Genomic DNA, 14768 nt, shown 5'->3' on the forward strand with positions numbered 1-14768 from the left:
AAGGCCTACACTGTTGAAATGGGCCCACACAGGTCTACCCGGGGGGTGAAAGGCATTCAAAGTCCATGGACCTCTTATGCCTGTGACTAGGCAAAGGAGTTGTGCTTGCCCTGAGTTCCTGGTTTAGGGGAGCTGACAGATTATTTTTTCCTGTTTGTTAATTTGTTCCCTCTCCAAGGCTGGGAGAATGGCTCAGGACACTTGACGGGTCCTACTTTAGGCCCAGAGGATGTGGCAATCTCTGAAGCCAGCCCAGGACCTGATGCAGAGCAGGGAGGGGCCAGGTAAATGGGAGAGAAATTTTTCCCAAAGGGGTGTTTTTTGATTCGTGTGGTAGGTTAGACAGACCTTGTCTTTTGTCAGTTTAGCACCAGTTTTCACTGGCTCTGGAGGCTTGAGTTGACTCTCTGCCACTTGGTTTCTTCCGATGTAGATATAGTGTTCCAAGCGCCACTGTTTGTCTCACTGTGCACGCCAGCCTATCTGGCCTGCAAAGTGTCAGTTCCTGCTGGATAAGGTCTGGCAACTCCTCGCTACTTCTGAACTGTCTCTCCCTTCCCCTGCCACTCAGTTCAATTCCTCAGCTTTGCCTTTGATGTTCAGGGTTCCTAGATTGTCATATATAATCAATTCATTTGTTTTTTTCAGATATTTGCTGTAAGAGGGAACAAGGAAGCTTCTGACTACTCTACAATCTTGTCTCCGCCTCCCTTCCAAATTTCTTGGCATAGACGTGTGACCACTTCCAGCTCCACATCCATTTCTTGAAACATCTCAATTGGTGTTCTGCCAATTCCTGGGGCCTTGTTTTTTGACAATGCCTTCAGTAGAGCTTGGACCTCTTCCTTCAGTATCATCAGTTCCTGATCATATAGTACCTCCTGAAATGGTTGAATGTTGACCAACTTTTTTATTTTTTAATAGTGACTCCTTGGAAACCCTGGTCGTGTAGTGGTTAAGTGCTACGGCTGCTAACCAAGAGGTCAGCAGCTGGAATCCACCAGGCGCTCTTTGGAAGCTCTGTGGGGCAGTTCTACTCTGTCCTATAGGGTCGTTATGAGTCAGAATCGACTTGACGGCACTGGTTTTTTTTTTTCGCTGTGTATTCCTTCCATCTTCTTTTGATGTTTCTTGGATCTTTTAACATTTTCACTATAGAATCTTTCACTTTTGCAACTTGTGGCTTGAATTTTTTCTTCAGTATTTTCAGCTTGAGAAATGCAGAGTATGTTCTTCCCCTTTGCTTTTTTAACTCAAGGTCTTTGCACATGTTATAATAATACTTTACTTTGTCTTCTTGATCTGTCTTTGAAATCTTCTGTTTGGCTCTTTTACTTTATCATTTCTTCCATATGCTTTAGCTACCTGACATTCAAGAGCAAGTTTCAAAATTTCTGTTGACATCCATTTTGGTCTTTTCCTGACTTTTTAATGCCCTCTTGCTTTCTTCATATATGATGGCCTTGATGTCTTTCCACAAGTGGTCTGATCATTAGCATTCAATGTGTCAAATCTATTCATTAGATGGTGTCTAAACTCAGATGGAATATACTCAAGGTCGTACTTTGGCTCTTTTGGACTTGTTCTAATTTTCTTTAGCTTCACCTTTAACTTGCATGTAAGCAATAGGTTGTCTGTTCCGCAGTCAGTCCCTGGCCTTGTTCTGACTGATGATATTGAGCTTTTCCATCATCTCTTTCCACAGATGTAGTCTTTTTTGATTCCTGTGTATTCCACCTGTTGAGGTCCGTGTGTATATTTCCTGTTTCTGTTATTGAAAAAAAGGTATTTACAATAAAAAAGTCATTGGCCCTTCAAAATTTCATCATGAAATCTCCAGCATAGTTTGTAGCACAAAGGCCATATTTTCCAACTACTGATATTTCTTCATTTCTAACTTTTGCATTCCAATCACTAGTAATTCTCGGTGCATCCTGATTGCACGTCCAGTCAATTTCAGACTGCAGAAGTTGGTAAAAATATTCACTGTCTTCATCTTTGGCCTTAGTAGTTGATGAGTAAATTTGAACGATAGTCATATTAACTGGCCTTCCTTGTAGGCATATGGATATTTTCCTATCACTGACAGCATTGTACTTCAGGATAGATCTTGATTTTTTTTTTTTTTTTGTCAATAAATGCAACACCATTCCTCTTCAAGTTGTCATTCCCAGCATATTAGACCATATGATTGTCTGATTCAAAATGGCTAATACCAGTGTATTTCAGCTCACTAATGCCTAGGACATCAATCTTCAAGCATTCCATTTCAGTTTTGATGATTTCCAATTTTCCTAGATTCATACTTCCTACATTCCATGTTCCAGTTATTAATGGATGTTTGCAGCTGTTTCTTCTCATTTTGAGTCATGCCACATCAGCAAATGAAGGTCCTCAAAGCTTGACTCCATCCACATTATTAAGGTCAACTCTACTTTGAGGAGGCATCTCTTCCCCAGTGGTCTTTTGAGTGCTTTCCAATCTGAGAGGCTCATCTTTAGGCGCTAATTTTTTTAAGAAGTAGGTCCTTCTTCCTTGTTTGTCTTAGTCTGGAAGCTCAGCTGAAACCTGTCCACCATGGGTAACCCTGATGATATTTGAATACTGGTGGGATAGCTTCCAGCATCACAGCAACATGCAAGCCCCCACAATAAGACAAACCGACAGACACATGTTTAATTTTTCTTTCTTTATTTAAAGATATAATCCTGGAAACCACTCCATGTCAAGTTTTATAAATTTTGCTTTTATAAATGTATGGATGTACTCTAATTTATTCTACCAATATATGGGCTTTTTGTTTTGTTTTGTTTTCAATATTTTACAATTATAAGCAAAATTGCAACAAATATTTCTGTGTGTGTGTATTTCTGTATTGTTGGAAACATTCTCAGGCTTAATTCTCTAGAAGTATGATTGCAATGACAAAGGAAATTATTCCTGTATTTTAATTAGGTATTGTCAATTTCCATGTGTAATGGTTGTGACATTTTGCATTCCCATCAGAAATGTATGAGAAAATCTTTTCCCCTTTAGTTTCACTCAAGTCCAATTTACCCATTAAGTATAGTGCCTAAAGCCCAGAATACACTTGGGAGCCCACTTTTTTTTTTTTAATTTTCCTTTATAGTCAGAGAACAACAAAATATTGGCCTTTCAAATTAAAGAATATATTTTAATATATATTATATTTATGTATTTAGTATTAATCTTTAAACCAATGTAGACGTAATATTTATTGCTTATTTTCTATTTATTTATTCATTTGTTTTGTTTATTTAGAGAAAGGACTCAAAAGGCAAAAGTGCCAAGAGCCCAAAAGACTCATAATACAGCCCTGTTTTAGCCAACAGAGAAAGAATTGACCTTTTTTATTTATTAGATAGGAAGTGCTATCATAATTTAGTTTGAACTTGTAGTTCTCAATTTTGAACAAGTAGCCCTGGTGGTGCAGTGGTTAAGAATTATGGTTGCTAACCAAAAGGTTGGCAGTTCACATCCACCAGAAACTCCTTGGAAACCCTGTGGGGAAGTTCTACTCTACCCTTTAGTTCACCAGGGGTCAAAGTTGACTCAACAGCAATGGTTTTATTTTTTTTAACATGTTAATTTTGAACAAAGTTTAACGTTTTTTTAAAAATAAACAAGACCATTTGTATGGTTTTTTTTTCAGAATTATCTGTGTAGGTTGCTCATTTTTCTCTCTTTTTGGTGTTTTTGTCTCTCAAATCTGTTTGTATTACATATTAGTATTTTATCCCAAATATTTTTTATTAGATTTTTTTAAACATGCAAATATTAACGTGGCTAGAAAAATTCAAAATTATGCTGTATATTATACTCAGAGAATTTGTGTGTGTGTGTGTTGCTGACATTTTCTTTGTTCTTACTCTCCTGTGTTGGATTTCTTTTGTTTGTGTTTTTTCTTTTTTCATTTCTTTTCGTGTTCGTGGATCTTGTGTTTACTGAGACTTTGTTTTTTTCTTTATTTTGATGAATAGTTTTGTTAACTTTTTTCTGTTTACCTTGAAATTTACCCTTATCTTCATATGTTTGCACCAGTCTTTTATTACTTGATATCACCTTGCCTTCTTCTCCATTTGAAAGTTCTGTACCTACACCATTTATTTCCTCTTTTATTGTTCTGATGTTGTTCTCATTTACAGACTAACCTCTCTGGTTCTCTATTACAAATCTTTTAGTTTTGGATAATCCTTTAGAGTTCATTACCTAGATTGGTATCTGGCTGATTCAGCCTTGCATCCTAGATTCAGGCTGTCATCTGATTTTGTTTGTTCTCAAACTGAAGGGGTCACTTTAATAATGCTTTTGAATTTGGTTTGGTTTTTACATATTCCCTTAGTTTCTGTTTATCTGGAAATGTCCTAATTTCACCATCATATTTGAGTGAGAGTTTTGCAGGATATATTATTCTTGGTTGACAATTTTTTCTTTCAAGGTTTTATATATGTCATTCAATTGCCTTCTTGCCTTCATGGTTTCTACTGAGTAATCAGAACTTAGTCTTATTGTTTCCCTCTGTATGTGACTTTTTGTTTTTCTCAAGCTACTCTCAGGATTCTTTCTTCATGTTTGGTTTCAGTGAGTGTGATTATGATATGCCTTGGTGATTTTCTTTTGGGGTCTATCTATATGGGGCTTGTTGAGCTTCTTGGATGGTCAGCTTTTTACCCTTCATGATATTAGGAAAGTTTTCTGTCAGCAATTCTTCAATGATCCTCTCTGTGTTTTCCATTTTCTCCCCAGTTCTGGAACTCCAATCACTTGCAAATTTTTGCTTTTGATTGTATCCCACATCATTCACAGGGTTTCTTCATTTTTTTTTCTTTCATTCTTTTCTCTGATTTTTCCTCAATTAAAGTAGTAGACAAGAATTTGTCTTCAATTTTGCTGATCCTGCCTTCCATTGTTTCAAACATGCTCTTCAGACCTTCTATGACACTATCCCTTTCTGAAATATTGTTTATCTTTTTGATTTCTAGTTGCTTTTTTGTATGATTTCTACTGAATTTATTTTGACATTTTGTTCCTGTATTATTTTCCTGAACTCTTCCATTATTTTGTCTATCTTTCCCATGATTTTGCTTATGTTTTCCATGATTATGTCTATTTTTTCCCCATTTTTGTCTCCTTTCCTTCAATTCTTGAATAGCTCTGACTTGAATTTCCTATCGAGTAGTTTGGTGCCTTTTCTTCTACCAGAAGATTATCTGGTGTTTTATGTTGGATGCCTACTCGAATAGTCCTGTTTTTTTTTTTTTTTTTTTTTTTTTAACATGTTTTGATACTGTCTGCTGTCTTTGGGATGTTCAGTAGTTATTTTCTTTGCTTATTGATTGTAGATTTGTTTGTTTCATCCTGCTTTTTTCTTTATTTGATTACGTCTGAGTAGGGACGCTGTGCTTTCTTTGTTGTTTCCTCATCTGTAGACATGATATTCCGCACCACCTCATCCAATGAGCAGGACTAGTTGCTCAGCTATGGTGCAGCAGGGCAGGTCCAGCAGAAGGCGAGGGGCTGGGCTGGGTTGTTTGTGTCATGTACTGGAGCCAACAGGGCAGAGCTGATGGTGCAGGCAGGGCAGGTTCTGTTAGACCATGCATATGCTGCTCAGGGATGCAATGTTCATTGCATAGTGCAGATAGACAGGAAGGCAGGGGGAGGTTGTGATGTGTGGAGCTAAGTGGGTGTGAGAAAGAGAGAAACTAGAGCCAAAAACAAAAAAATAAACAGTGCTGAAGGAGCCTACTGTTGGAGCCACACAGACCCAGGGAAGCCATGTGCCAGTGGCTTTCTAGCCAGGTGATGAGACACAGCCAGTCAAGAACGGACAAATATAGCACATGCAGCTAGATAGCAGGGAGAAAAGAAAGGAATGAAGGGAGACAGAGAGATAAGAAACTAAATTTTAAGAAGAAGGAGGGAGAAAAGCACATGTAGGTAGGTGATCTGGAGAAAGGAATGGAAATAGTGTAGAGAGAGACAAGAAACTGAGAAAAAATGCCAAGTGGTTGGGAGGAAGGAAAGGAAGGGAGATAGAGAGAGAGAAAAGAAACTGAAAGAAAAAAAAAAAAGATTAAAAAATGCCCCAAGGGAGCTGACTGGAGCTGGGTCTCCAGCTGAGTGGCACTGCACAGCCCATCACAAAGAAGCAGAGATGACACATGGCACCAGGTGTTCAGTAGAAGGGTAAGGAATGAAAATGGAGGGAGACAAAAAGAAAATGAGAAGAGAAAAAGAAAAAAAAATGCCCTGAAGGGGCCACCTGATGTGGAGGGGCTGAGCAAGGAAGTGGCTCCCCAGTGGCATGACATTGCACAGCCCATCCAGAAGGAGCAAAGATGGCACACAGTGCCAGGTGTTCCGGAGCCAGGAAAGTAGGGAGAGATTAAAAACTGAGAAATAAAGAAAAACAAAGAGGAAAAATAATTTTAAAAAATTCTCTTAGGTATCTCACTGATGTGGCAGCCCAGGCCAGGGAAGTGGCTCCCTAGCCATGCAGCTCTGCAAAGACATTCTAGAAGGAGCAGAGATGGCACACATCATCAGGTGTTAAGGAGAAAAGAAGAGAAGGATGGTAGATAGAGATAAGAAATAGAAAGGAAAAAAAAAAAAAAAGGCAAAACAAAACAAGTGATCCCACTGGCTTGGCAGCACAGACTGGGAAAGTGGCTCCCAAGCCAGTAGGCACTGTGCAGCCTATCTGGAAGGTTTGGGATGCACACAGTGCCAAGTATTCAGGAGACAAGAAAAGAAGGAAAATAGAGAAAAATGAGAAATTGAGAAATGAAGAAAAACAAAAAAATAAATAAAATATTAAAAAAAAAATGCCCCCAGGGATCCCACTGGCATGGTGGCATGGACTGGGAAAGTGGCTCCCAAGCCATGTGGCACAGCCCATCTAGAAGGGGCAGAGATGGCACACAGTGGCAGGTATTTAGGAGACAGGAAAAGAAGGTAAGTAGAGAGAGATGAGAAACTGAGAAATGAAGAAAAGGAAAAAGAAAAAAAAAAAATGCCCCCAGGGATCCCACCAGCATAGTGGCACAAACTGGAGAAATGGTTCCCCAGTTGAGTAGCACTTCACAGCCTGTGAAGAAGAAGCAGAGATGGCACGTGGAGCCAGGTGTTTGAGATAAAGTAAAGGAAGGACGTGAGAGAGAGAAGAAACCAAAATAAGTTGAAAAAAGCAATACCAGCCACAAAAAAAATGGCACTGAAGGAGCTGACCAGTGTGGGCTGGATGAATCCAAGCAGCACAGAGCCAATGTCTCCCCGGCCAAGAGACTGCAGCAGAGACCAAGCTGGGGAAGAAGGGTGGGGGGTGAGAAAGCATGTATTGCTGGTTACCAGGTGCTCTATCTTCTGCTGGGAGCTCCATGAAGCTGCCTTCCCATACTCCCTGCGCATTGATCTCAGTGGCTGAGGAGTCCAAGATGGCAAATGCATGCTGCATTAGCTGATAGGGGAACTCCACTCAGTATCTCTCCCCGCTCCCTGTTCTAGTCAGTTTCTTATTCCACTCGGTGTTTACTTGAGTTCTTTATTTCTTCATTTGACACTTAGAGTTTCAGGATTGATGTTTGTCTCTATTTCACTTAGTTTTTCAGGTCTTTGCTATGGAGGGACAGCGTGGTACTTCTGTCTATAGTGCCATGGTGGCTCCACCTCTGCTTCCTTTTTTTCTTTGTCTTTTTCTTCTAGAAAGATCTCCCCTTTCCTTATGTCCAGGTCTTGCATACTTTTTTTTTTTTAAAAAAAAAACAAGAACGGGAAGAATCAGATTGATATCAGATTTCTCCAACTAGTCCTGAATACAAGAACATAACGGAGTAACATTTACAAATTGACTAGGAGCCAAACTTCTATATTCAACCAAATTTTCTTTTAAAGTGAAGAACCAAAACCAAACCCATTGCCGTCGAGTCAATTCTGACTCATAGTGAAAGTGTAATAAAAATATTCTCAGACATAGAAGACCAAAAGAGGCTTGCATTACAAAGCTCCTCATTAAAATTCTTTTGAAAAAAATAAGTAAATAAGAGAAATAAAGGAGATGCTGCAATAGAGGTAGGAGATAATTGTACCAATTGTTATTGCCATCTTAGAAAAAAATAAAAGGTGAAGAATAAAAAGACAAATATGTCCTTAATGTCCTAGAAATAAAAGATAAAACAATGTTAATATGAAAAAGAGATAGAGAGGCACGAAAGGACATGAATGTATGCTAAAGTACTCAACTCTTTAAGACACCTTGATCATAAAAAAATATGATTAAATAGCTTGGGCTATTAAATTTGTTTAGACCTTTACATACATCACTTAGAGGCTACACATTATTTTCATGTCAAATCTTTGCAAAATAGGCCATATATTATGCCATAGGGAAAAGCCTCAGTGGATTTATAAAATCTTTATCTGAAAGAATATATTTTGTGGCTGTATTGCAATAAAATTAGAAATTAGTAACATAGCTTACTATGTTACTTAAAAATCCAAATCTTTACCCTTGATTAGAAATCAATAAAAGGAGGTAATATAAATAAATGAATGTTAAAGAAAATTGTGCATTTGTGGAATAAAGCTAAATAGCACTTAGAATTTTGTGTTTTTATGCATATATCAAAAAATGAGAAGGGTTGAAAAAAACTGAACTAAAACTTCTGAGCAAAACATTGCACAAAAGAAAAACAGAATATACCCAAGGAATCAGAGAAATGTGAGATAATATAAATAAGCACATAATTTAATAAAACAGGTATTTTTTTTTTAATGAAACACTGGCAAGATTGATTAGGAAAAAAAATGAGGCCAGGAGAAAAAGTGAGCAAAACACTTCATGAGAAATAGCTATAGACTCAACAGAGATTTAAAATAGTAAGTTTTATGAACAATATATATTCATGAATTTTAGAACTTAGATAAAATAAATTCTTAAAAATATATGAAATGTAAAAGTTTGTACAAGAAGAGTTAGAACACATGAGAAAGCCACAAGTTATTGATTAATTGCTATGATTTTGAAAGACAACCCTTCCCCAAATAACAGGTTTTTCTGGTACGTTCTGTAACATTTTAAGGAAAGTATTAATTACTTTCTTCTACAATTTAAAAGAGTTAAAGCTGAAAGCACCTTTTACTAAGCCATTATAATCTTGATTTAAAAATGAGATAAGGGAAATACCAAAAAAGGGAATTATAGGTTCATTTCTATTACCATCATAAATACAAAAATTCTAAAGACAAATAACAAACCTCTAACACATGATTTGATACAGAAAAGAAAAAAAACTATTATGTATTTTAACATTTATATAAGAATGTTTAGCGAAGCTAAGAATTAAAGAGATCTTCCTGATTTGGGAAAGCTTATAGGGTCTCTATGAGTTGGAGTCGACTTGATGGCAGTGGGTTTGGTTTTTGATTTTTATGTACAAAATGCATTCAGCAAGCATCATACGGAGAAACTTCAGATCTGTGCCTTTTAAGACAGAGAAGAACACAAATACGCCTCCTTAATGCAGTCACTGATTAACGCAGCACAGGCAGTCCTAGATGAAGCTATAAGCAAGGAAAGAAAGAGTTGTAGGAAATGGTGATGTAGCAATGTAGCAATAGGTGAATGTTAAATTATTTGCAGATGATAAAATCATCTACCTATGGAGAAATAGAAGAATAAAAAGGTAAATTAGTAGAACTAATAAAATCATTCAGCAAGTATGCTACATACAAGTTGGACCAATGACAGGGTCACCAATGAATTCTAAACCAACAAAAACAAGAAGAAAATAGAATTAAAGGAGGAAGATTAAAAAAAACACTATACACAATAATAACAAAACTATAATGTAAATAAACAAAGACTACATGAGGCAACTCAACTGTGGGAATTTTTTTTTTTTTTTAAATTCTGGTAGAGGACAGAAAAGCTAACCAGAAAAGAATGAAGCAATATTCCATAATACTCTTAGATGGTATGACTTTATGTGACAAATATGCTAATCCTCCACAAATTAAATCAGAAAATCAACATATTGCTATTAAATTATGCTTGCACTAACTTGAAGAACTTAACAAACTTACTCTAAAATGTATTTGGAAGAGTAAAAGTCTATTAATAATTAAATTGAAAAAATATATGCCCCATTGGTTATAAAGGCATATTTAGAATTACAGCATATAAAAAAGTATTGTATTGGCACAAAAACAAGCAAATATAGTAAACAAAAAAATAGGAGAAATCTCCGAGTTATATTAATACACATTCAGGACTCAAACACATGATAAATGTAGCTCCATAATTAATTGAGGATAATCAGATTCTTTAGTAGATAAATACCCCCCAGTAGATAGTGCTGTTAAAAAGTGGGTCAGTATGTAGATAAAAATAAATTGAATTCTAAGGGGGAAAGGAAAAAAATTAAAAAGTATAGAAGAAAATATAGGAGAATGTTTTGTGACCAAAGGATGTAACAGAGCTTCCTAAATCAGTTTTTATAAATCCATAAAGCAATCCGTAAATAAATATATTGACTGATTGGTTGGTTTTGTCCTCTCTACTGTGTTCTAACTGGTACTTGTAATTTTTGTTATTACATACATGGGTGAAAGTAGATCCTGTGACTCTTTCAGGCTTGTTCTGAGTTCAGTCTCCGACTACTTTGCGGCCATGTTTACAAGTGACGTATGTGAAGCTAAGCAAGAGGAGATCAAGATGGAAGGCATAGACCCCAATGCCCTATGGGACCTTGTCCAATTTGCATATACAGGTACTGTAAATGAATTATACCGTAGCAGTGATGTTTTGTTGTGAATTTCAGCTCATTCCTTTGAATAAATGTTTTAAAGCCAAAAAAAAAAAAAAAAAAAATCATAATCCTAGCCTGTATTTTCCATTATGTCAGTTGAAAGACTATCTAATGGGTAAATAATAAGATTAACATTTCTTTTCATTTGTCACTGAAATCACAGAGAATATATATATTTATACATATACTCTATTTCCTTTCACAAGGGAAATAAATTGGTTCAGGAGAATAAATAAAATGAATAGTCAAGTGAATGATCTTGGGAGAGGATGAGGGAGGATATAAATAATTAAGAATTTTTTATGTCCATACTTAGAGCACTGGGAAGGGAAATGGACACTAATTTTGGAAATCATGAGTTTAAGTAACTCTTATTTCCCTGGAATGTGTGATTCCAATGATAAATGGTAACAGCAATTTTAATGTGGGATTTTCAGACTTAGTTGAACAGGAAAATGACTAGTTTTGAAGCTCTTATTTTCTAATCTACTGTATTGACATTTTCTACTTTAGCACTCTCAGATAATTTTGTCAATTTAACAAACATTTATTGAATGTGCTTCAATCTACACATATTAGCTATAGCTCTGGAGAATAAATTAACTGATAGGCTGAGTCACTTGCCCTCCAGTGGAGAGAGGAGTTAGACACAGGAATAAATATGATACAAGGCCAAATAAATGGGAGTTAGGAGGCATAAAATCTGTTGCTCAGTGCATCTTGGGTTAGATTCATTTGAAACATTTTACTTATTTTTCAAGATTAGAAAGAGTGGTATAACTCTCTTCTATATCGAAAAAGAGGAGACATAACAATAAAATATTGTGAGAGTAGTGAGGATGGATAGCATGGGTTGTTGACTGGTTTGCTATAACATTTTTTAGGAACAGCATGCGGTTCATATTGGCTGAACCCTGGACCATGGGTGAAATGAGGAGAGAATGGAAGATCAGGGCCTGTTGATCAAATCAGCATTTGCATTGTGAAGCATTTGCATGTTCTCAGCATTTCTGGTAACAGGGAAACAGGACGTGGTATTGTGAATGTCAGCCACTGGAACCAAAGGCCCTGGAACTGAGCTAAGATTAGGTTTAGCACAGAGAGGAGTTTGCTAACACTGAACAAATACCAAGTGAATTAAACCTCTTTGCAAAGGAAAATATCCTTGCTGAAATATTCAGCTGGGTGCTGAATCGCAAGGCAATGATAGTATGGAAAGATCTAAACATGTTTAGACTTCAGTAATCTTTAAATAATATTTCAATTTGGATATAAACTAAAAAACGAATATAAAGGGAACATTGGCTTCTGAGCCAAGAGACAGCAAACATAATCAATTTATTTTTTCCTGGACAGAGAAAAATCATGAATGAGCTAACATTTTAGGAAATCTTCTAGCAATGGAAAGGCTTAGAGCCTCCATGCCCTGGCAGGCTTGCATTCCTTGTGTGCAAAATTAGGTCAAAAGACTCAGCATCATGCTGCACAAAGTTAGAAGGTGTTTCAAAGGTCTCTGCTGAATATAATGACCCAGATTTGGGCTCTGCTTTTTAGAGGGCAGACAGGATCCAAAGCTACCTCAGCTGCCACTGTCCCTTTGGCCTTTGCTCCAATGCCCTTATCTCCCTGTTGCTTGATAATTTTCTAATTGTTAATTTATAGAAATGTGCTAGACCAGCAAATTAATTTTATTACTTTGTCTTTTGCTATATACAACGTAAGAAATTGTAACAAGAAATCAAATGAGCAATGCTATCAAAAACGGAAAAATAGGCCAGATAGCTGTATATTTGTCTACTTAGCTAGCTAGCTCATCTCTAAGAGTTTCCTTTCTAGAGGCTAAAAATAGAAGTATTCAGATAAGGGGCGGGGGAATGAATGAGTGGAAAGGTAGGTAGAGTGTTAGCCATTTGGGGATATTTGCCTAAGTTTTCAGGTTCAAAAGGTTTTGGAGAACCCAAGAAAGGTCAACTACGTCAATATTTGGCAGTTAACTAATAGTTGTAGAAGCAATGTATTCGATGGGTCAGAGTGCTTTAAAAATTTTAAAGAGGTATATTTCCATGAGTTCTGGAAAGATTGCCAGGTTTGAAAGAACCATGTTTAGCTAATTTATGTCATTAATTTAAGAAATTAAAGAAAAGAATAAGTGTATACAGTTTTTTGGAATGGATTTTTGATTAAAATAAGCTTCTATAATCACTTCATTGTTGTTGTGTGCTGTCAAGTCAATTCCTACTCATAGCGATGCTATAGGACAGAGTAGAACATTCCCATATGGTCCTCTAGGCTGTCATCTTTACAAAAGCAGATTGCTAGGTCTTTTCTCCCACAGAGCAGTGCATGTGTTCCAACCTGTGAATTTTTTCTGTTACCAGTCAAGCAGTTCACCATTGAACCATGAGGGCTTCTTCAATAATCAGAGAGATTAATAATCTTTGATATGAAGAAAGTTTCATCTTCTGATTTCATTTAGTACAAATGTGTAGTAAGACTTGGAAAACACCCTCCCTACTCACCTCTTCTTTTCCCTAGTCCAACAGATTTGAGTAAGGAGGAATGGGATCAGAAACCTGTTAGAATTTCCATAAGAACTAAAGCAAATATTTAGGTTTTTTTTTTTTTTTTTACTCACCTCTTCTTTTCCCTAGTCCAACAGATTTGAGTAAGGAGGAATGGGATCAGAAACCTGTTAGAATTTCCATAAGAACTAAAGCAAATATTTAGGTTTTTTTTTTTTTTTTCCTGGTAGGATGGATACAGATGAAGATGGCGTAAACCTTTAAGCCAAGTTGGTAATACATAGAATTATTGGACCAGGGCAAAGTAAAAAGGCTTTTTGTTTTCAAAAGTAGTGACAACTATGCACTGCTATCTGCTTGATGGTATTAGCTGTTGTATAGTGTTAAACTAACCTAAAATCAGCTTTTTAAACATTTGTAGCAGAGTCTCTGTACTGTAATTTACCTCACCGAGAAATAGAGACCCGGGATATCATTCTTTAAATTTGCAATAAAATCTTTGATTTGGCATCAATGAAGCAAAGCTGTCCTGGAGTGATTCTACAGAATATTATCAAAAGCAGAGAGTTGAAGACAAAAAAGAATAATGATGCTTTACAGTTTTGCAGCATTTTATTTTCTCAAATCATTTGGAAAGTTAGAGATGTGTAAAAGAAAACAAAACCCTTTGCCATCAAGTAAATTCTGATTCATAGCAACCCCAGAGGACAGAATAGGGCTGCCCCATAGGGTTTCCAAGGAGCAGCTGGTGGATTTGAACTGCTGACCTTTTTGGTTAGCAGCCATAGCTCTTAACCAGTGCACAAGCAGGGCTCCTACAGATGCGTAGAACTTTAGAAATTCCAACCTGAGCATTTTATATTTTACAGACAAACGTTTTATTATGGCTAAGTCTATAGTGAAAAACAGAAACACCAAAGATAGCTTTTTTTTTTTTAGAATTATGTGTCTCATATTTCAAGTAAGTACTAATAAGATCATGATGCAAATAAGGACCTTGTTGGTCTCCTTTGAAATAATATGAAGGGACAGATAATTTTTTTTCATTACTTAAGAGCAATCGCATTCCAGTGGTAGAAATCTTGCCTTCCATGCAAGAGACGTGAGTTCCATTCATGATCAAAGGTCGGAATCAACTTGACGGCACTGGTTTTTTTTTTTTTTTTTTATATACCTCATGTGCAGCTACCACCGACCTGTCAGTGGAAGCTTGCATGTTGCTCTGAGCTTCCAGACTATGACAGACTAGGATGAAAGCTCTGACAGAAGAAAGGTCTGGTAATCTACTTCCAAAATTCAGCCAGTGAAAACGCTATGAATCACAATGGTTTGTTCTACACCAGATCATGGGAATGGCACAGGTCTGGGCAGCATTTCCTTCTGTTGTGCACAAGGTTGCCATGAGTCAGGGCTGACT

General features: G+C 36.6%; 1 protein-coding gene across 2 annotated transcripts in view; it reads left to right on the forward strand.

Annotated features, from left to right (window-relative positions):
* The window catches only part of KLHL1 (kelch like family member 1), a 487627-nt gene that overhangs the window by 179202 nt on the left and 293657 nt on the right, over window positions 1-14768 (forward strand). For both annotated transcript variants that reach the window (XM_003409439.3, XM_010589423.3), the window contains one exon: window positions 10654-10790. In XM_003409439.3, the coding sequence (XP_003409487.2) occupies window positions 10654-10790 (137 nt within the window). The remainder of the gene's footprint in view (window positions 1-10653; window positions 10791-14768) is intronic.

This window comes from Loxodonta africana, chromosome 17 (genome assembly GCF_030014295.1).
Source record: "Loxodonta africana isolate mLoxAfr1 chromosome 17, mLoxAfr1.hap2, whole genome shotgun sequence".
Lineage (NCBI taxonomy): Eukaryota > Metazoa > Chordata > Mammalia > Proboscidea > Elephantidae > Loxodonta > Loxodonta africana.